Source organism: Schistocerca gregaria, chromosome 6 (genome assembly GCF_023897955.1).
Source record: "Schistocerca gregaria isolate iqSchGreg1 chromosome 6, iqSchGreg1.2, whole genome shotgun sequence".
Classification (NCBI taxonomy): Eukaryota; Metazoa; Arthropoda; class Insecta; order Orthoptera; family Acrididae; genus Schistocerca; species Schistocerca gregaria.
The window spans coordinates 542,057,965-542,082,488 of NC_064925.1; the positions used below are offsets into that span (position 1 = coordinate 542,057,965).

The following is a 24,524-nucleotide window of genomic DNA, read 5'->3' on the forward strand; positions in this document are numbered from 1 at the left end:
CCTGTGCTAGCTGGATTGCTGGTAGCCCTTTGGAACTAACAAGTGATTTCTTCTGTTGATTTCAAGCGATTTTTTACAACCACCCTACATATTGTTCAACAGTTCCTGTCGAACAATACAAGAGTTCTGCCTAGTCTAGGTTTAACTATGGTTGTTTCCTTATGTTTTCAATTCACAATCACATCACCAACAGTCAACCTGAGAAGATTTAGAGGTGCCGAAATGCTTCTGATTAACTCATTATTCAGATGACATTCAATGATTAGTCCACATTCTAAGTCACTGAGCTGTCCTGACCAACCCATTCTGTTGATACTGCTTATCTACTGACAATGCAATACTTCCTGTCTCCTTTTATACTGGTGGAACTGAGTGAGGCAGCACATTGGTTAGCACACTGTACTTGCATTTGGAATGACAAATGTTCAAATCTGTGTCCAGCCATCCACATTTATCTTTTCCATCACTTTCCTAAGTTGCACTAGGCAAATTCCAGGATGGCTCCTCTGCAAGAGCATGGCTGATATCCTTCCACATACAGGAAACAATCTGAGTTTGTGTTCCATCTCTAATGACCTCATTGTGAACAGGATGTAAAACCCTTCTCTTCCTTCCTTCCTTTGTAATGGCGGATCCATCTCTCATGACATCTAGTGGTTAATTCTGCATTACACAGGGGTGTATATTTGATCTGGCAGCGTAAGAGGTAGGATGGGGATGTATCACATACTGTATGACCATTTGCTGCTCACACAACTAGACTTCATTCCAGCATCTAATGTATAAAATTAAGTTTGTTGTAGAAAACTAAGTGTTTCCAACTGCTACAGGCCTGTACTGATCTAGTAGTACATTTGGTGATGATGATGATAATAATAATGATAATAATTGGCAAAGATAATGGTGCCACTCCATTTTCATACCACTGTTCAAGCAAAGTTCTCCACTTGACTGCACAAACTATCAAACTATAGCCCTCCCATGCCCACACAATCACATTCACTATACTAAATGAGAGGCTGAAACCTTCTTGCTTCCACAAATATCACATGATCCTAAACATCCAGCAGTCCATAGAGAAGGCAAAGGAATATAATATCAGAATATTCATGTGCTTTGTGGATTAAAAGTAAGCTTTCGACAAGATGAAATGCTCAAAGCTGTGGACACTCTTCATCACAATGGTACACCAAGACACCTTGTCTATCTGATCCGGAGACTGTACTTTACAAACACAGCACCATAAGAATTAATGACACTCTCTCAGATATGTTTTCAATTAATTACAGTGTCAGACAAGGTTTCATTCTCTCTCCATTACTGTTAAATGCATGTAGTGAGCACGTTATGAGGGAGTTTCCTGAAGATTGGTATGATGGCTCTGTTGTAAGTGGCAGAGAAATTAACAATCTCAGGTAAGGAATGGCACTCCGATAATTGCAAAATGAACATCAACTGGAAACCTTCATGCAAAAGCAGCCTGAATGAAGTAGTGAATATGGTCTCAAAATCAACAACACAAAGACCAAAGTGACGATTGTAGATCACCCTAATGACAACACACCAGACATCACAAGAACTGCTGGCTATGTGGTCATCAGTTGCTTCGAGTACTTAGGATCTGTTATCATTAATACTGCAGATTGAAAACCTCAAATCCATAGTTGCATTTCAACTACAAGGAATTCTACAGCAAAACTTGTTTGAATCTGGAAGGACACTGTAACTATCAAGACAAAAACTCACACTCCCTATCATGAAATACGCAGCTGAAATTTGATCACTGAAGATAGCAGATCATCACAGGTTTGATGCTCTGGAAATGTGGTGCTATAGAAGAGTATGTCAAATACCGTGGACAGAGCATCAAACCAATGAATCGATCCAGAGGCAGCTTGACATCAGAACAAGACTGTAGACACTTTTCAACCAAAATCAGTTGAAATATTTTGATTACCTTTCTAGAAGGCAAGAGGCAATGGAAAGATCACAGGAAAAATCAACAGCTGAAGACCTAGAGCACATGCACCACTGTGGTGGATATAGACCAGATTAAGAGCCTGACCAGTGTTGGCTTGCAGCAAGCAAGACACAATACCAAAGAAAGGGCATCAAGGAGGCATACAAAAAATTGAGAAAGGATTGATATTCTAAGCAGGAAATATAAGTGTGCATAGCAACTGCTTTAGTTGGCAATTTTAATAGGGACTCATGCAAGGTGCCACTCTGTTTTAATGAACATGTCTTGGAAGGAGAAAATAAACACATGATCAGATCTACTTCGAATGATTTTGACTCATTAGATGTTGCCTAGAGACCAATTGAACACTACTGCAAAAGAGTTCCTATTTTTTAAAAATGGCAGTTTTTTGCAGATTTGTTACCTGAAACATAAATAAATAAATGTAGCTGGAGTTAATTTTATCAAACAAGTTAGGTGACACCACTACTTATTTTAAACTCAGTAGTTTAGTCTCTAAATACACAGTGCTGTTGTAACAGTACAAATTTCCTGAGCAACATAAGCTCTAAGCCAAATCCACAATAGCTGACTTGAAATATCCCTCATGATTCATGAATAACTTGATGTAGGCAGACAATGACCTAGAAGTACAGAAGAAATTACATCTTTGGGAATTTACTGCAAAGAAATGTTTGCTAGTGAAACAGGTGAAAGGAATAGATCTACAGAAAACATGATAGTTAGTGAGAATTAGCTGTGATCAGTGGAATCTTTCAAGTACCAGGGAGTATAACTTAGGAAAATGGAAGAAATGACAAAAAGATAAGTGAACATGCAAGACAAGGCGTTAACTTTATGAGCTGTGAAGGAAAAGATTTAAAGTAAGAAGGTCATATACCCAACATATTACATGCCAATTAAGTTGAAAGATTGAACGGCTGGCCAATACTTACTTTCATGAGGTGAAATGTTTAGAATTACTGACAGACACCCGAAAAAGTATATTATACTCTTCTTGTTTTTGGGACTAATCTTTACTTAGGTAGAAGAGAGGGATAGTGATAGATTAAAGAGAAAAGCCAAATTACCCAGACCCCAGGGTGAGATGGATCCTCCTGTAATACCAAAGATGACTGAGGAGACAACCCATAAGGAAACCCAACAAGGAAAGATTCAGGAAAAAGTTTAAAGTAGTATGAGCATGTGAAGAGAATGGATGATAAGAAGATACCCAGGAAGATTGATGAAGGGTAAGATATCAAGTGGAATGACTGGAAGGTGTAGAAGAATGCTTTCAGGAGAGAGTAGAAAACTACACCAGAATAGCAACAGAGGGATGGTGCAAAGATCAGAGAACATTTGTTCTTGTGTTCCAAGCAGACCCTGACAATGAAGAAAATCATACTTGTTAGGGGTGCAGGTGGAATCCATGCAAATGGTCACTGAGAAACACCTGAGTGTGGGTTTTAATATCTTAAAGATTTCCAATGAGGAATACTTAGTACAGAGCACTTGAGAGAACTTAAGCTGTGAGCAGCCAGGTCTATAAACCTTTTGTTGTGGTTTCCATTAGAAATAGTGCAGGACAGGATGTTTCTGTATGCAAGTGGGACTGAAATATTTCCAGTAAGGAAGGTTTAAAGGGATGCTATTATTCTATACAAAATGTATAGTTGACAGGGTGCTTAGCAGCAGCAGCAGATATGTTAGCCATCAAACTAGGCCTGACCCAAGGAGGGAAAGCCACCAGACAGCAATTGTGTAGAGCAGCAGCTCTCGCCGCACAGGCCACTGAGGTATAATTCAACCAAACCAAACTTGACACTTCTTGCACATATCACAAGATGCAAAACTAGATCACCTAATTTCTAAATTTGCACATCCTTACTTGATACTGAAAATGTGCAGATTACCATGAGTACAAGTATGAAATGCAGATTTTTTTGTCTAAAAAAAAACTTGTTGAATTCAGAACAATGATAAACAGTGCTTTATTCATTGCACGCTCCATCGTTTGTTATACATTTTTCCCATCAATTTCTGAATATCACGCCAGTAAAAATGTTTCCCTTTTTCTGCAAACCATTCATCAAGCCATTATTTCACATCTTTGTATGAACCAAAGTGCTGCATTGATGCAAACGAGTGGTCATCAGAAGGAGCCAAGTTTGGTGAGTAAGCCATAGAACTTCCCATCTGAGTCTTCCAACTTGTCGCAAACTGGTTTTGCCTTATGTGAAGGAAGACTGTTGTGAACAAAATTGACTTTGTGTTGCCTCTTTCAGTATTGTGGGCTTCTTTCAAGCAGTGCTCAATTGAAATCATTCAGTTGTTGTTGGTAACAAAAGTTTCCCAATGTTTTAACAGCTCATAATAGACCAAAACCCTCTGGTTCCACTAAACACAAGAGTATCGTCTTTCTCCCAAAGTGATTCGATCTTACAGTCGATGTGGATGGTGTGCCTCGGTCTACCCGTGATTTTTTGTGCTTGGGATTCTCAAAATAAATCCAATTTCATCACCTGTAACTATAAGATGCAAAAATGACTTCCTTTTGTGTTGAGTGAGCAAAATATCATGTGTTTTTGTGCATTTCCATTTTCCTGTCATTCAACACATGCTTCTGAATCTTTCCCATCTCTCTTAACCAATTAGAAACAGCTTGTTGAACAACGCCCAATTGCTCAGTGAGTTGTTTTCGTGTTTGCAAATCATCTTCATTCAATAACGCTTCCTATTCCACATCTTCATATTGTATTGGCAATTTTCCACAGTCATTGTCTATAACATCAAAGCCACCATTTTTGAAAGGCTGAAACCATCATTCACATGTATCTTGTGAGAGAGCATGTTCACCATAAGCTTCTCAAAGCAATTGGTATGATTAAGAAGCAGTTTTCTTCAAATAAAAACAAACAATCACTATTCTAATTTATCACTCATACACATATGACACTTGTTGATGGCACAACAAAATGGTGCAGTGTCAAATCTTTATAGCATTTCATACTTATACACTTGGTACATATGCCTTAGTTTATCAATAGAATATTCCTGTTAATGGAATTTTATAAAATGAAATTTAAAAGTACCTAGTACTGAACTAATAAAATAAAGGATGTTTGTGATATTGGTGAATCTTTGTGACTGAATAACAGGTATAGAGAATAACTAATTCATGTACAGTTGTTAATGCATTGGAGGTGGCAGATTCTTTAATGGAATGTTTTAAGAGAAGCAATTCATTTAGATATATGGTGTGTTGTTTTTATTTCATTTTGAGTATGAACACTCTCGCTGATGTTGGCCATTTAATTCTTAAGCTGTATTACTGTGTAATGTAATGCACATCGGTAAAACTGAGCAGCTTAGTAAGTAAGAATCGATAGTGACAGCCAGTGGGAACCAAGTTAACAGAAGCAGTGGGGAAAGTATAGTAAGATGGAATTGCATGTTGGGAATTGGAAAGACTAGAATGTGTGGAAGCTCTGTGTTTAAACCTGGAAAAATGAGGAGCTCTTTCTTCAGGACATGAGATTATGACGTTAGTGTTTAACTTGATTTCTCAGCAGCAAGTGGGTGCACAGTGCACACATTGGGGCTTAGATTATTTTGTCAGTCCAGTTCACATCATGATTTAGAATTATCCCACATGTCAGGCCACAGAGGAACAAAAATTTTTATAGGGAAGTCTGTTGCTAAACACAGTAGGCTCAATACCAGCTCACACTTCTCTGCTCTCAATTTTATTCCATACTCTTGGAAAACTTCTTCCCAAAGATCAAATTACTCCTGTGCTTTCGCTCATTGTTTAGCCACATCAAATTATCAGCAACAAGTGTTGCGGCCATCTTGCCTCTCTTGCTACTTGTGTTATTATTTCACCGATCGGCATTATGGAAAGTAATGGAGATGTGTGCTTCCTTAGGTTGGATCATTTCTCTGCTTCAGTCATTCTGATCTCTTTCTTCCCACTCTCATGCAAATTATGCTTCACTAGTTCAATTCTTTCATTCTCAGCAGACATAGATCTGGGAGGAAAGGGGCCATGAGTGTCATGACCTGTTGTCCCCTGACCCCTCCCCTCACCACTCCCTCCTAAAAAAAAGCATCTAGCATTTATATAGTGCATTAAAAAATTCCAAATTTATCTGCTAATTTTTGGAGAATAAAGCCGTGTGAAAAATAGAAAGGAATTCTAGGAATTACAAGCTACATGGGTGTTTAATACAGGATGCTTTTCAGTTGCTTGTGTGACAGTCCTCCAAATGGATGGGCTTGCAACCTGTGGATTACCTGAAGTCAGATGGTTTCTGGCATGATCATCTGCACAGAAGATTTCACATAGAAGGTACTTATTCAGTACCTGCTGTCAACATATCTGACACAGAGCACAAATCTAGAACTGGAAAAGCACAGGCAGTTGTGTAAGGCAACACAAAGCAGAAAGACCATACACTAAGAAGGAAAAAACAACATAAAGACTGACCTCCCACATGAAGGCATAGGCAACAGAAAGAAGCAGTATGAATTTCATTGAATGCTTGCACAGCCACAGTTTGTAGACCTGTGTTCACATCTTGGAGTTAAATGAAGTACTGATTATAGAGACCGCACACTATGAATTTATATTGTGTAAAGTATCCTGATGTCCATGCTGTGATAGTCTGTTGCTATTATAGTTGTGAAATCGATTGTGTGACACGTGATTCTCAAATTTTCAGACAAATGGTTTTCAAATGCTGTGAACGGCATTTCTTGTAAGTTATGCTAATTTGATGAACTAAGCACTGATGCAAAAAAGTATTTAGTTATCATTATTGGAATACTTGTCACTCATGGCACATTATAATTGGTGATGGTGAGTCATATTTGGTGGGGGGATTTGGGGGAGGGGGGGGGGCTGATTGTGACAGTAGAAAACTATGCTCCTCCCCTGACCCTTTTCTTCTCAGTTCCCAGTACACTTTATCTGGACACAGTTTTGTGTGCTTCCCTAAATAACAGATGACCATCAGTATGTCTTTCCTTTGTACACAGTGGGGTTCCAGCATCCATCTAACTGCAAACAGGGGATCTACTATGCACTGTCCTGGCCTGAAGCTGTACTTTCCTAAATTGCTCTTACCTTGTTATCCTCGTTCATTCCACCAGTCTTCTCAAAAATAGCTTTGCACACTAGCACTTAAGCATGACAATGCCATAGTTTTCTAAATATTTTGTCTTTCTTTCTTGAAAACTGGACTGTTATTCCCTCTTTGAGTTTTTTTGGAATTCTCACTTCTAGCATATAACATTCATAACTCTCTCTTCTGTCACATTATATCTCTCCATATTTCCGTTCCACTATCTCCTCTACATCTCTAGCTTCCTCCACTGTTCCATGTGGATGCAGGAAATCATCAAATATGTCCTTCATATCTCTTTAACTTTCTCCTGCTCCTCCTCCTCCTCCACCTCATTTCTATCCTTATCAATGATTATTTTATTCTCTGCCATTTATTCATCTTCTTCTATGTCTACTCATTCCATACAGTAGCTTTTATATCTTTTATTATCTTGTTCCACCATTGTGGTCCATTTATTCATCAACTTTCTCTTTGCCTCCACAACAACTTTTTGCGCCTCTCTCTTTCTCACTTTATTTCTTCCTTTGTTTCTGGTGTCCCTCATCAAAACCATTCTGTAAATGTCTTATCCTCTTCAATTCTGTATTTTTTAACTTTTGAATTATATGAAGGTATCATCTACTTGTATCTCCTCCTATTACCAGTTCTTCCACATTATTAACAGACAATTATCACTAAGGCCGTGATAACTGTCTGTCATCATTTCATCAGCTACTAATACTGTTTGGAAGTGCTCTCACATTAAAAATGTCCACCCCCACCCCCTCCTCAATCCAATAGTATTTGCATAAAATAAAGAATAATAAATTAGTTTAAACCATTTAATGTTAATTGCCATGAGTTTAGCTATTATTTATCATTCTTCATATTCTTTTCCATTCTTCACTATTCTTTTTTTAACAAATTTGTATCATAAATGAATGCAGTTTAATGTTAAATATTAAGATATTAGAGCTCATAATTTATGTCATAAAATATGTATTTAGAGAACATAAAATTGTTGCTAGATTGCTAAACATAGTTCACACGAGACATACCTATTATAAAAAAAATGACCAAGTGCATTTTTACTTAAAGAATGTGTAACTTATTTAAACATTATATTACATTACGCATTACAGACAAAAGATACCTGATGTTGCAAGCCACATATTTCTGTATGGTTCAGATTCCTTAATGAGCCTCACAAGTGCATCAAAAGGAGTTATAGGATCACCAAAGAGCCTTTGTCTCTGATTCAGTAGCTGGCCATGTTCCTGAGTCTCTTTCATTGCTTTCCACATACGTCTAACTTCCACAGCCAGTTCGTGAGCCTACAACAATAGAAGTCAAACTGCAAAATCTACTGAATTTAATCAACAATCATAAGATGGAATTCTAAATTTGGTGGACACTCTAAAAGATACTGTTTATCAACTATAAAACTTTGGACATAAGGATTATAATCTCATGCTTACTGACAAAAAATTATGTGGTTAATAATAAATATTAAGTATCAGCAATTGTGACTTGGTCACGTATACAAACAGTGATCCAATACTGTGAAATGTTTTTTTTATTCCAGTCTTTGATCACAATATGAATTCTTTAGACAATGGGCGGTTTCAGTCCATAATGACCATCCTCAAATCTATAATATACAAATATATCTAAAAATAAAGATGCTGTTACTTATCAAACGAAAGCATTGGTATGTTGATAGGAGACAATAAAAAACAAACAAACACACAAATTCCAAGCTTTAGTAACACAAGGTTGCTTCGTCAGGAAAGAGTGAAGGAGAGAGAAAGACGAAAGGATGTGAGTTTTAAGGGAGAGGGTAAGGAGTCATTCCAATCCCGGGAGCGGAAAGACTTACCTTAGGGGGAAAAAGGGACAGGTATACACAACACACACACACACACACACACACACACACACACACACACACACACACATCCATCCGCACATATACAGACACAAGCAGACATTGTAAAGGCCAATGTCTGCTTGTGTCTGTATATGTGCAGATGTGTGTGTGTGTGTGTGTGTGTGTGTGTGTGTGTGTGTGAGCGTGCGCGCGCGTGCAAGTGTATACCTGTCCCTTTTTCCCCCTAAGGTAAGTCTTTCCGCTCCCGGGATTAGAATGACTCCTTACCCTCTCCCTTAAAACCCACATCCTTTTGTCTTTCCCTCTTTCCTGATGAAGCAACCTTGGGTTGCAAAAGCTTGAAATTTGTGTGTTTGTGTGTTTTTTATTGTCTCCTATCAACATACCAACGCTTTCATTTGGTAACAGCATCTTTATTTTTAGATATATTTTTCCCACGTGGAATGTTTCCCTCTATCATATTCATATCTATAATATACAAATATATACACCTTGTGAGCAGTGTGTCTTTCAACATGATACAGCAATATGTATCACAATATACTATCATACAACCAGGAAACATACAGAAAATACAGAAAAATGCACCTTTGTTACACCATGCCCTGGTTAGATTCAGGGAGCATTTGCAGGCTCATAACAAATCTGCATTGGGAATGCAATTGGCAGAAACCGGCCACACCCTAGGCAATATCAAGAGTTGTATGCGTATTCTACATAGAGCAGAGAAGGGTCACGCTCTTGACTTGTTGGAGGAGTTGGAGATTTACAAAGCGAAAGAGCATGAGCCCAAGAGGTGCTCAATGGACAAAGCTATTTTGTGCCCAATGCCTACTTTGCTTTGTTTGATAACGTACTACGATAACTAAGTAATGCCTCGTCTATTTATACCTAGCCTTACTTGACGATTTATGTCAAGAACAGTAGACATTTGCCTTACTTTCATACATTAATCACACTAATCCTGTAATTGATTATGCCCTACCTCCTCATTGAATTTTTAACCAAACTATATAATTTTATTTATTGACTCTTAATATGTTGTTTAAAAGTTTTCTGTGGGAGACATATAATGTTGTATGCAAAGCCCTCTAGTGGTTAAGTTCTTAAGATTGGTGTGCGCCTAAATAACATCCTGGCGCCCGACCCAAAAGAGGGCACTGCTGATTGATCTGTCCTCTTTTCATCTGTCATATAGACATTTTATTTTCCATAGGCAATTTATAGGTTGCTACAGGCAATGTAATATGTATATTAAATGTTGACCGTAAATTCACCATAAAAAGGATCAGTCCTATTCTATTCATATATTTCCTTTTAATAATTTTATATGGGTAACTGTATTCATCTTTTAATGTATCACAATTGGTTTCTATAATAGTTATCAATTTTAAAAGTATGCTACATGCATTTTACATAATGTGTTTTTATCAGATTATGTTTTTTGCGTAAATGATGACTACATCTAAGCCGACAGTAGCGACATCTAGGGAGGATGCAGGCAAACAAATTTCTGGCAGCTACTGTACTTCAGTAGTCAGTTGCATGTGGACGATGCGGTCTATTCTACACCTTATTTTAGATCTATATGACGATGCTAAGCTGATTATATTTATATGTTTTGACAATGCCGTTATTGCCTAATCACTTTAGGACATGGTGTAAAAAAGGTTCGTTTTACCGTATTTTCTGTACATTACCCTGGTTCTATGATAGTATATTGCGATACATATTGCTGTATTATGTTGAAAGACACACTGCTCAATAGGTGTATATATTTGTATGTTATAGACCTGAGGATGGTCATTACAGACTGAAACTGGTCATCGTCTAAAGAATTCATATTGTGACAAAGACTGGAATAACAAACATTTGAAATAATAAGTAAAAAGCTAGCAAATATTATTTGATTTAAACATTCTAAATATGGACATATTCTGACACTTCCATACTTCAGTGCATCCACTGTAACATTTTCAGTCAGTGAATTAATTAAAATTTGCATATGAGTTGGGTATAACAGTTATGCACAATAATGTGATTATGTATACTAGCTGCTGGGAATGTGAATAAACATGCATCAGCAACAATTTTATTGCAACATTGACTGTGGTTCCCGAGTCAGAATTTTGTGAATAATGTATTTATTTGCATCAAAAGAATCCACTGTAAATCCACACATCAGTACACAATATTTAAAAGTACATTGCTTTGAAAATATTACCAGAAAAAACATAATGCATTTTAAACAATGGCAAATCCAGGATGGAATGTAACAATATCATGAAAAGGAAAGTTGCTACTCACCATACAGCAGACCAAATGCAATTCACACACATGACTGCATTCTCTGTGTGGCTTCAACTGTCTGAGACTGCAGTTGTGTGTATGAGTTGCGTTTGCGCACTCGTGTTTGTGTGTATGTGTGTGTGTGTGTATTGTCAATGAAAGCCTTACAGGCTGAAAGCTTTATTTGTGACAGTCTTTTTGTTGTGACTCGCCAATCATTCAAAGTGCCGCCGTGCAATTACGCATGTCCTCTACATGCGGCGCTGTCTGCCAGCCATGCAGCAACCACGCCACCTAAGATGCCAGCCAGCCAGCGACCACTAGACTTGGACTCGGTGCTCATACGAATGTTATCGTGTTCACATGTCTTGCGTGTCAACTTGCTCTGTGACTTACATGTGTTGTGTTGTTTTGAAATATATGTGTTCAACTTGACGTTATAACAATTGGCGATGAGGATGGGATTTTTCCTTTTCAGCGTTGACCCACAGGTCTCCATGGCTACTGTCGAGCAACTATTGCAAGATCTCATTGAACAGCAAACGCTTCTAACATGGGCAATTCGCGATTTCGTCACGGCGTCAAACGCCTCCTTTTCCTCATTACGAGATGGCGGAAGACTGGTCTGATTATGAAAAACATCTTCGACAGCACATATAAGTCACAGAGCAAGTTGACAAGCAAGACGTGAATACGGTAACATTCAAATGAGTACTGAGTCCAAGTCTAGCGGCCGCTGGCTGGCTGGCCACTTAGGTGGAGCGGCTGCTGCACGGCTGGCAGCCAGCGCCGAATGTAGAGGACGTGCATAATTGCGCGGCAGCACTTTGAATGATCGGCGAGTCACAATACTTTGTGTTGTGCCTATCTGCGACTCAGCATCTCTGCTATATGGTGTATATTGCATTTTACATTAATTAACACTTGATTGAACATTCCACGTTACTTGTACTTCTAAGGGACACTTTGCATAGGTACATTAATTTACTAAGATTTTGAGATATTTTATATATTGGGGCTAAGAAATGAAAGGAAGCCGCCTGGTAGAATTTTGCACAGAGCACAACTTAATCATAGCTAACACTTGGTTTCAGAATCATGAAAGGAGGTTGTATACATGGAAGAACGCTGGAGATACTGACAGGTTTCAGACAGATTATGTAATGGTAAGACAGAGATTTAGGAACCAGGTTTTAAATTGTAAGACATTTCCAGCGGCAGATGTGGACTCTGACCACAATCTATTGCTTATGAACTGTAGATTAAAACTGAAGAAATTGCAAAAAGATGGGAATTTAAGGAGATGGGACATGGATAAACTGAAAGAACCAGAGGTTGTACAGAGTTTCAGGGACAGCATAAGGGAACAATTGAGAGGAATGGGGGAAAGAAATACAGTAGAAGAAGAATGGGTAGCTTTGAGGGATGAAGTAGTGAAGGCAGCAAAGGATCAAGTAGGTAAAAAGACGAGGGCTAGTAGAAATCCTTGGGTAACAGAAGAAATATTGAATTTAATTGATGAAAGGAGAAAATATAAAAATGCAGTAAATGAAGCAGGCAAAAAGGAATACAAACGTCTCAAAAATGAGTTCGACAGGAAGAGCAAAATGGCTAAGCAGGCATGGCTAGAGGACAAATGTAAAGATGTAGAAGCTTATCTCACTAGGGGTAAGATAGATACTGCCTACAGGAAAATTAGGAGACCTTTGGAGAAAAGAGAACCACTTGTATGAATATCAAGAGCTCAGATGGAAACACAGTTCTAAGCAAAAAAGGGAAAGCAGAAAGGTGGAAGGAGTATATAGAGGGTCTATACAGGGACGATGTACTTGAGGACAATATTATGGAAATGGAAGAGGATGTAGATGAAGATGAAATGGGAGATACGATACTGCGTGAAGAGTTTGACAGAGCATTGAAAGACCTGAGTCGAAACAAGGACCCCGGAGCAGACAACATTCCATTGGAACTACTGACAGCCTTGGGAGAGCCAGTCCTGACAAAACTGTACCATCTGGTGAGCAAGATGTATGAAACAGGCGAAATACCCTCAGACTTCAAGAAGAATATAATAATTTCAATCCCAAAGAAAGCAGGTGTTGAAAGATGTGAAAATTACCGAACAATCAGTTTAATAAGCCACAGCTGCAAAATGCTAATGCAAATTCTTTACAGACGAATGGAAAAACTAGTAGAAGCCGACCTCAGGGAAGATCAGTTTGGATTCCGTAGAAATACTGGAACACGTGAGGCAATACTGACCTTACGACTTATCTTAGAAGAAAGATTAAGGAAAGGCAAAACTACGTTTCTAGCATTTGTAGACTTAGAGAAAGCTTTTGACAATGTTGACTGGAATACTCTCTTTCAAATTCTAAAGGTGGCAGGGGTAAAATACAGGGAGCGAAAGGCTACTTACAATTTGTACAGAAACCAGATGGCAGTTGTAAGAGTCGAGGGACATAAAAGGGAAGCAGTGGTTGGGAAGGGAGTAAGACAGGGTTGCAGCCTCTCCCTGATGTTATTCAATCTGTATATTGAGCAAGCAGTAAAGGAAACAAAAGAAAAATTCGGAGTAGGTATTAAAATCCATGGAGAAGAAATAAAAACTCTGAGGTTCGCCGATGACATTGTAATTCTGTCAGAGACAGCAAAGGACTTGGAACAGCAGTTGAATGGAATGGACAGTGTCTTGAAAGGAGGATATAAGATGAACATCAACAAAAGCAGATTAAATGGGTAGATCACATAACTAATGAGGAAGTATTGAATAGGATTGGGGGAAGAGAAGTTTGTGGCACAACTTGACCAGAAGAAAGGATCTGTTGGTAGGACATGTTCTGAGGCATCAAGGGATCACCAATTTAGTATTGGAGCGCAGCGTGGAGGGTAAAAATCGTAGAGGGAGACCAAGAGATGGATACACTAAGGAGATTCAGAAGGATGTAGGTTGCAGTAGGTACTGGGATATGAAGAATCTTGCACAGGATAGAGTAGCATGGAAAGCTCCATCAAACCAGTCTCAGAACTGAAGACAACAACAACAACATTGAGATATTTATTCAGAACATTGTAAGCTAACTTAATTCATGCCAACTTGTGCAATTGCCAAGTTTCAAGTCTCATCTGCAGTAGCTGTGATGTCAAGTATTTATGCAGTAGCATCAATTTAGGCATGTAGCAACTTGAGAGGTCCAAATTGGAAATACTGTGCATTGTCACTCCATCAACAACATCCCTACATGAAGTCCACAGCAGGAGCTTTGAATTCTCTCCCAGAGATCTTCTTCATTTAAAGCTATACTTTACAGACCATTGCGTGATGTGAACGGTACACAGGATACCACAATCGTACCCTCCCTAACTATTCCATTTGCGTATAGTGCATGGGAAAAATGACAGTCAGTATGTCTCAGTATATACACGTTTCTTTAATTTTAAACTCAAAGAAATTATGTAACACAGAAGTTAGAGGACGTTATATGTTTCTACACACTTATTTGAACACAGCCTCCCAAAACTTTGGAGTAAAACAATAGATACTGCACAGTGCTGTTTTTGCCTATATCTACTTACTGAGTCAGATGTTTCTACAGTGTTCTTCTGCTAACTAAGCAAGTCTGTGAGTGCACAGCTCTTATGCAGTAGCAGCAATGTAGGCATGTAGTAACACGGAGGTCCAAATCAGAAATACTGAGCACTATCACTCCATCACCAACCTTCCGAGATGAAGCCCATAACACCAGTTTTGAATTCTCTCTCAAAGGCTTCTTCATTTAAATCTATACTTTACACACCACTATATGTTGTATGGTGAATAGTATATAAGATACCAGAATCATCTCCTCCATAACTATTCCACTTCCATATGGTGCACAGGAATTCTTCTCTATCATTTCAATCATTCATAGTTCATAAGGTCTCAGATGATGATCAACACTTAAGAAAATGGGGTTTGTGAGCCTCAAAATCTGCCACAGAAGTGATCTCTCATTTTAATCAATGACCTGCAAACCGTTCTCTAGGCTGATTTCTTTCTGATTGACCACCTTGAATGTTTAAATCAGCCACTCAAATAATTTGTTATAAAATTTTATTGCATGCATTGTGATGGTGCTCTTTGGCTTATTTATCTTTTAGGTAACTGGACTTCACTTATTACAAATTATTATCAGTCAAGAGTCTGGCACTCTTTCCATTATGATCCTATAATCTTCTGTGAATCAATAATCAATAACATATTTCTATTTTGTGCTATTACATGCATGAGCCTTCAGCATGTTCTCTGTTGGTTGACCAATGGGCTGGTCTGTTGAATGGGTACAACAGGAATGGAGGAGGGGCAGAGATAGCAGTGTATAGATGGAGAGAGAGACTCTGGTGGAGCATGCGAGGACTAGATAGGAGGCACGATAAGGCTGCCAGACACAATTTCAGGAGGCTGTGGGGGGAGTGAAAAAGGAGAGGAGCAGAGAAGGGGAAAAGACCAGTGTGTCACACAGTAGGGTGCGGGAGTGAATTGGAAAGAGGTGATAGGACCGAGGAGTCAGAAAACTGTTGGCCTGAGGGTGTGGGGACAGTAGCTTTCCATACATTGAGGCCAGGTCAGTATGGGCCTTTTTGGTAAGGCCATATCCAATCTAACAGTCAAATGTGGAGCAGTGAATGAGGAAATTCAAAAGACACTACAGATAGGAATTATCGAACGGTCAACTAGATTAGATTAGATTAGATTAGTACTTGTTCCATAGATCATGAATACGACACTTCATAATGATGTGGAATGTGTCAGGTTAATAAAAGGTGTCTATACAAGATATTACATTAGACAAAATATTACATAACACTCAATAGAGTAGAAGGAGTTACCATTAAGAAATTCTTTTAATTTCCTTTTAAATGCTATATGGCTATCTGCCAGACTTTTGATGCTATTAGGTACGTGACCAAAGACTTTTGTGGCAACATAATTTACCCCCTTCTGAGCCAAAGTTAGATTTAACCTTGAGTAGTGAAGATCATCCTTTCTCCTAGTGTTGTAGCCATGTACACTGCTATTACTTTTGAATTCGTTCGGATTGTGAATACATATATATTGTGAGGCTACAGTGAAGATTTCTAGCTCTTTAAATAGTGTCTGCAGGATGATCTTGGATAAGCTCCAGCTATTATTCTGGTTACATGCTTTTGTGCAATGAACACTCTTTTACTCAATGATGAGTTACCCTAGAATATGATGCCATACAAAAGCAGAGAATGAAAACAGGTGTGGTAAGCTCATTTACTCAGATGTACATCGCCAAAATTTGCAATGACCCTAATAGCATAAGTAGCTGAACTCAAACGTTTCAGCAGATCCTCAGTGTGTTTTTTCCAGTTCAATCCCTCATCAATGCATACACCTAGAAATTTTGAATATTCTACCTTAGCTACCGATTTCTGATCAAAGTCTATATTTATTAATGGGGTCATTCCATTTACTGTGTGGAACTGTATGTACTGTGTTTTGTCAAAGTTTAATGAGAGCCCATTTGCAGAGAACCACTTAATGATTGTCTGAAAAACATCGTTTACAATTTCACCAGTAAATTCTTGTCTGTCCGGTGTGATAGCTATACTTGTATCATCGGCAGAAAGTACCAGCTTTGCATCTTCGTGAATATAGAATGGCAAGTCATTAATATATATTAAGAACAGCGGAGGACCCAAGACCGTACCTTGTGGCACCCCATTCTTGATTGTTCTCCAGTTTGAGAAATCACCATTTTTTTGCATATTATGTGAACTGTTTATTTCAACTTTCTGCACTCTTCCAGTTAGGTATGATTTAAACCATTTGAGCACTGTCCCATCAATACCACAGAACTTGAGCTTATCTAGAAGTATTCCATAATTTACACAATCAAAAGCCTTTGATAGATCACAAAAAATCCCAACGGGTGACTTCCAGTTACTCAGAGCATTTAAAACTTCATTAGTGAAAGTATATATAGCATTTTCCATTGCAAAACCCTTCTGGAAACCAAACTGACATTTTGTTAAAACTTTATTTTTACAAAGGTGTGAAGCTACTCTACAATACATTACTTTTTCAAGAATTTTGGATAAGGCAGTCAAAAGAGAGATTGGGTGGCATTTGTTGACATCAGACGTGTCCCCTTTTTATGCAGTGGTATAACAATGGCATACTTCAGTCTATCTGGGAAAATACCCTGCTTCAGAGAGCTATTACATATGAGGCTAAGAATCCCACTTATTTCTTAGGAACAAGCTTTTATTATCCAGCTGGAAATGCCATCAATCTCATGTGAGCTTTTAATCCTGAGAGAGTTTATCATCTTCCTAATTTCAGATGGAGAAATGCGTGGAATTTCAATTGTATCAAATGGTGTGGATAAGGCCTCTTCCATTAAGTGCTTTGACTCTTCTAATGAACATTTAGATCCTATTTTCTCTACAACATTTAAAAAATGATTATTCAAAATGTTTTCGACCTCCTGCTTGTTGTTTATCAAGTTTCTATTCGCTTTGATGGTGATGCCGTTATCCTGTACTCTTGGTTGACCTGTCTCCTTCGTAATGATATTCCAAATTGTTTTGATTTTGTTATCAGAAGTATTAATTTCAGACAGGATGCACATGCTTCTGAACTTTTTAATAACCTTACTTAATGTAGCACAGTAGTATTTATAAGATTTGGCTGTTCTGTGTCATTGCTCTTTCTTGTTGTTAGTTTTATTCCTTTAGTAAGCCAAGGTTTTTTGCATAGTTTCTTATAATTAGATTTAATTACTTTCTTGGGGAAACAGTATACTAGCCAGTATAAACCCATTATTTGTGGCAAAAAAAAAAAATAGGACATCAGACTCATTCTAAATGCACACACAGTGACTAAGATATTAATTCCACAGTGATACAGGCATAAAAACTTAGAAGACTTACTCCAGAAGTTCCATGGGGTGAAAGTGTTTTGTGACTTGAGGTCTGGATACTAGCAAGTACCATTTCACAAGGATTACAGATAGCACACAACATTTTTGTACATTGGAAGCAGCTACAAATACTGTATGCTACTGTTTGGTTTCAATATTTCCACCTCAGCTTTCATAAGATCAACGAAAAAAGTACTTGGTGAACAGTTAATTACTAATGTGACAATGTATGGAGATGGCTGTTTAATAGGAAGTCAAACATGGGAAAAACACCATGGCCTGAGATAGTTTTCATTTTGGACCGTGTGTATATCCGTAGCAATAAATGAGGCTGACTACGGTAACATAAGACGTATCATGTTTATGAGCAGGTGCAGGTGTCTGACCAAGTGAGGGTGGCAGTACACCGTAAATGAAAGAGAGGCACCAGCAATCCTGTAGGGATTCACCCAATTTAGATACTATTTAGCATTCAGGGTCACTACGGTTGTAATGGGTGGTAAGACATTATTTTCTTCTGGAAAGCAAATTACACCACAGCTACCTTCCTAGATGGGTGCTGATTTTGCACATTAGAAATTTAGGGTTATCTAATGTTCTGGAAGCCAGAACACTACATTAATTTGATACTGGAAGTGCCATATAAATCATACCTGACAAAGTTACTTAAGAATATCATGGGAGATTGAGCATCTACAACTGTGGAACATTAAAGTACAGTTGTGCAGCGGAAATACTACCTGATTCATCAAACAATCTATCAGCGCCTGAATGAGTTAACACAGGCTTGAATATTGTATTCTGGAATGCAAAATTGAATACCTGTTGTAGTCCATGAATTCCAGAAATGACCATTTTGGTGAAGACAAATGCTGAGTGTGTCTATTTTTTGGAAATCCACAGAAACATTTGTAAGATCCTCCACACATGTGACATATGCCTGAAGGCAAAGGCAGCACCTGTTAAGACACCAAGGGTCTATGCACCATAAAATATCAAAAGGCGTTAATGATATTGTGGCCATAGATTTACTTGGTCCTTTACAGAAATCTTGTGGAAATTAAATGCAGCCAATGGTGGTATTAGAGGTAAGTTCAAAGTATGACAAGTAGTACAGGCTGAGAGGAGCAAAAAAAAAGAAGATGTCTGCGAAACTGGACAACCATTATTCACAAATGTATGCAAGCATCAACAGTTTCTGACTGACAATCCTCGACAGTTTATTTCAAGAGAGTGGAAAGAAATGCTACAGAGGAATGAAATAGAACAATTCTCAATAGCTGAATATTGGCCTGCCTCTAATCCAACAGGGAGAATCATGAATAAAGTGAACCACACGTCATATAAGTTGCCTCAAGATATACTGGGGTGAAAGGGATGCATAGGACACACTGACGATGACCCTTGGATAGCTTGTAGAAATTTGTTTCTTGCTATGGTTGCACTGCACCTTCTACCACCTCTGTCAGTTTGATTGTTCTCTCGAAACTTCTCATCACAAGGGTTTCTTGTGCAGTGAGCAGGAGACTATTTGGGTGCATTAGAGTTGCCACTGGAGAGACTTGGATTGCAGCACCTGGGTCATGTGGTGGCTGCCCATGAGGTGTCATAAGTGACACTAAGTGTGATAGCTGGGGCCAGAGCAGTCAGCTGTGGTGTGTTCAATGTGGCTGGCACTTCAGTAATAGTGTGGGACAAATGCAACTGCTTGAGGCATGTGTATCATGAAAGGCTCTGTCAGCCCCTGTAGAACAAGTCAAGGGGCAGCACGGTAATCTGGAATTCTGTGGCATGGAGTCTTGGGGATCCTGCAATGACCTGATGACATTGTGGAAGACTATTATGAAAGTATTGTCAATTCTTCTACACTCTGGTAGTCTGTGGCCACAATATTACTTCCAGGTGGTCTTGAGGGCTCCGTTATGGTGCACTGTGTGTTGTTATATTGAGATAGGTATTTAATTTGTTTTACTGCTTAAGTTAGTCAATTGTAGTTATAACCATGCTGTTCAATCTCTGTGTACTATGGGGACTGTTATTGTTGTTGTTGTTATGGTCTTCAGTCCTGAGACTGGCCTGATGCAGCTCTCCATGCCACTCTATCCTGTGCAAGCTTCTTCATCTCCCAGTACCTACTGCAGCTACATCCTTCTGAATCTGCTTAGTGTATTCATCTCTTGGTCTCCCTCTACAATTTTTACTCTCCACGCTACCCTCCAATACTAAATTGGTGACCCCTCGATGTCTCAGAACATGTCCTACCAACAGATCCCTTCTTCTAGTCAAGTTGTGCCACAAGCTCCTCTTCTCCCCAATTCTATTCAATATCTCCTCATTAGTTATGTGATCTACTGATCTAATCTTCAGCATTCTTCTGTAGCACCACATTTCAAAAGCTATTCTCTTCCTGTCTAAACTATTTATCGTCCACGTTTCACTTTCATACATGGCTACACTCCATACAAATACTTTCAGAAACGACTTCCTCACACTTAAATCTATACTTGATGTTAACAAATTTTTCTTCTTCAGAAACGCTTTCCTTGCCATTGCCAGTCTACATTTTATATCCTCTCTACTTCGACCATCATCAGTTATTTTCCTCCCCAAATAGCAAAACTGCTTTACTACTTTAAGTGTCTCATTTCCTAATCGAATTCCCTCAGTATCACCCAACTCAATTTGACTAGATTACATCATCCTTGTTTTGCTTTTGTTGCTGTTCATCTTATACCCTCCGTTCAAGACACTGTCCATTCCGTTCAACTGCTCTTCCAGGTCCCTTGCTGTCTCTGACAGAACTACAGTGTCATCAGCGAACCTCAAAGTTTTTATTTCTTTATGGATTTTAATACCTACTCCAAACTTTTCTTTTGTTTCCTTTCTTGCTTGCTCAATATACAGATTGAAAAACATTGGGGAGAGGCTACAACCCTGTATCACTCCCTTCCCAACCACTGCTTCCCTTTCATACCCCTCAGCTCTTATAACTGATATCTGGTTTCTGTACAAATTGTAAATTGCCTATAGCTCCCTGTATTTTACCCCTGCCACCTTCCGAATTTGAAAGAGAGTATTACAATCAACATTGTCAAAAGCTTTCTCTGAGTCTAAAATGCTAGAAACATAGGTTTGCCTTTCCTTAATCTTTCTTCTAAGATAAGTCATAGGGTCAGTATTGCCTCATGTGTTCCAACATTTCTACAGAATCCAAACTGATCTTCCCCGAGGTTGGCTTCTACCAGTTTTTCCATTTGTCTGTAAAGAATTTGCATTAGTATTTTGCAGCTGTGACTTATTAAACTGTTAGTTCGGTAATTTTCACATCTTTCAACACCTACTTTCTTTGGGATTGGAATTAGTATATTCTTCTTGAACTCTGAGGGTATTTCGCCTGTTGCTCACATTTTGCTCACCAGATGGTGGAGTTTCGTCAGGACTGGTTCTCCCAAGGCCGTCAGTAGTTCTAATGGAATTTGGCTACTCCCGGGGCCTTGTTTTGACTCAGATCTTTCAAAGCTCTGTCAAACTCTTCATGCAGTATCATATCTCCCATTTCATCTTCATCTACATCCTCGTCCATTTCCAGAATATTGTCCTCAAGTACATCGCCCTTGTATAGACCCTGTATATACTCCTTCCACCTTTCTGCTTTCCCTTCTTTGCTTAGAACTGGGTTTCCATCTGAGCTCTTGATACTCATACAAGTGGTTCTCTTATCTCCAAAGGTCTCTTTAATTTTCCTGTAGGCCGTACCTATCTTACCCGTAGTGAGATAAGCCTCTACATCCTTACATTTGTCCTATAGCCATGCCTGCTTAGCCATTTTGCACTTCCTGTCGATCTCATTTTTGAGACGCCTGTGTTCATTTTTGCCTGCTTCATTTACTGCATTTTTATATTTTCTCTATTCATCAATCAAATTCATTATTTCTTCTGTTGCCCAAGGGTTTCTATAGCCCTCGTCTTTTTACCTATTTGATCCTCTGCTGCCTTCACTATTTCATCCCTCAGAGCTACCCATTCTTCTTCATCTGTATTTCTTTCCCCCATTCTGTCAATTGTTCCGCTATGCTCTCCTTGAAACTCTGTACAACCTCTGGTTCTTTCAGTTTATCCAGGTCCCATCTTCTTAAATTCCCACCTTTTTGCAGTTTCTTCAGTTTTAATCTACAGCTCATAACCAATAGTTTGTGGTCAGAGTCCACATCTGCCCCTGGAAATATCTTACAATTTAAAACCTGGTTCCTAAATCTTTGTCTTACCATGATATAATCTATCTGAAACCTGTCAGTATCTCCAGGCTTCTTCCTCGTATACAGCCTTCTTTCAAGATTCTTGAATCAAGTGTTAGCTATGATTAAGTTGTGCTCTGTGCAAAATTCTGCCAGGCGGCTTCCTCTTTCATTTCTTACCCCCAATCCATATTCACCTACTAAGTTTCCTTCTCTCCCTTTTCCTACTGACGAATTCCAGTCACCCATCACTATTAAATTTTCATCTCCCTTCACTACCTAAATAATTTCTTTTATCTCATCATACATTTCATTAATTTCTTCGTCATCTACACAGATGGTTGGCATATAAACTTGTACTACTGTAGTAGGCGTGGGCTTCGTGTCTGTCTTGGCCACAATAATGCGTTCACTATGCTGTTTGTAGTAGCTTACCCATACTCCTTTTTTTTTATTCATTATTAAACCTACCCCTGCATTACCCCTATTTGATTTTGTATTTATAACCCTGTATTCACCTGACCAAAAGTCTTGTTCCTCCTGACACCGAACTTCACTAATTCCCACTATATCTAACTTTAACCTATCCATTTCCCTTTTTAAATTTTCTAACCTACCTGCCTGATTAAGGGATCTGACATTCCACGCTCCAGTTTTCTTTCTCCTGATAACGACGTCCTCTTGAGCAGACCCCGCCCAGTGATCCAAATTGGGGACTATTTTACCTCCGGAATATTTTAACCAAGAGGACGCCATCATCATTTAATCATACAGTAAAGCTGCATGCCCTCGGGAAAAATTACGGCTGTAGTTTCCCGTTGCTTTCAGCCGTTCGCAGAACCAGAACAGCAAGGCCATTTCTGTTAGTGTTACAAGGCCAGATCAGTCAATTATCTAGAGTGTTGCCCCTGCAACTACTGAAAAGGCTGCTGCCACTCTTCAGGAACCACACGTTTGTCTGGCCTCTCAACAGATACCCCTCCGTTGTGGTTGCACCTACGATGCGGCTATCTGTATCATTGAGGCACGCAAGCCTCCCCACCTATGGCAAGGTCCATTGGGACTGTTAGTTACAGAAATTTACTCTTTAGTTCCAAGCTGTCATAACTGTTTTTTGAACTATCTGACTGAACTGAGTGCCTTATATTACAGTATATCAATTACTATAGGAAGATACCATTTTGAAATGGCTGTGTACCTGTCATTAATGATATTCTGTGCACCTAGGCTTTTAATTTTAAGAGTTGTTCACTAACTGAATGTAAGTACAGTTCTATTATTTTTTTACAATCTGTTAACTGCATTGAACTTAGGAATAACATCATTAGTTGTTGTAGTTGTTGCGGTCTTCAGTCCAGAGACTGGTTTGATGCAGCTCTCAACGCATTCTATCCTGTGCAAGCTTCTTCACCTCCAAGTAACTACTGCAAACTACATCCTTCTGAATGTACTTAGTGTATTCATCTCTTAGTCTCCCTCAACAATTTTTACCCTCCGTGCTGCCCTCCAATACTAAGCTGGTAATGGTAATCCCTTGATGCCTCAAAACATGCCCCACCAACCAATCCCATCTTCTAGTCAAGTTGTGCCACAAATTCCTCTTCTCCCCAGGTCTGTTCAGTACCCTCCCCCCCCCCCCCCCCCCCCCAATTAGTTACATGATCTACACATGTAATCTTCAGCATTCTTCTGCAGTGCACCCTATTAGCTTAACAGTCAGTGTGTTGGAATGCCTCGCATGGAGGCCATGGTTCGATTCCCGGCTGGGGTGGGAGATTTTTTACTCTCAGGCACTGGGTGTTGTGCTGTCCTCATCATCATTTCAACCCCATTGTCAACACGCATGTCGGCAGATGTGAAGTCACACACAATAAGACCTACACATGGTGGCCAAACTTCCCGCTGGAAACTCCCGGCCACTGACACCATATGATCATTTCCATCCTTCTGTAACACCACATTTTGAAAGCTTCTATTCTCTTATTGTCCATGTTTCACTTCCATACATGGCTACACTCCACACAAATACTTTCAGATAAAGACTTCCTGACACTTAAAGCCTGCCAGAGTGGCCGAGCAGTTCTCGACGCTTCAGTCAGGAACCGC

At 38.9% G+C, this 24,524-nt stretch overlaps 1 protein-coding gene across 1 annotated transcript in view; it reads right to left on the minus strand.

Moving 5' to 3' along the window:
* Positions 1 to 24,524, minus strand: part of LOC126278931 (dynein axonemal heavy chain 1-like) — an 825,957-nt gene that overhangs the window by 629,524 nt on the left and 171,909 nt on the right. The window contains 1 exon segment of the mRNA XM_049979209.1: positions 8,216 to 8,405. Within this exon segment, the coding sequence (XP_049835166.1) occupies positions 8,216 to 8,405 (190 nt within the window).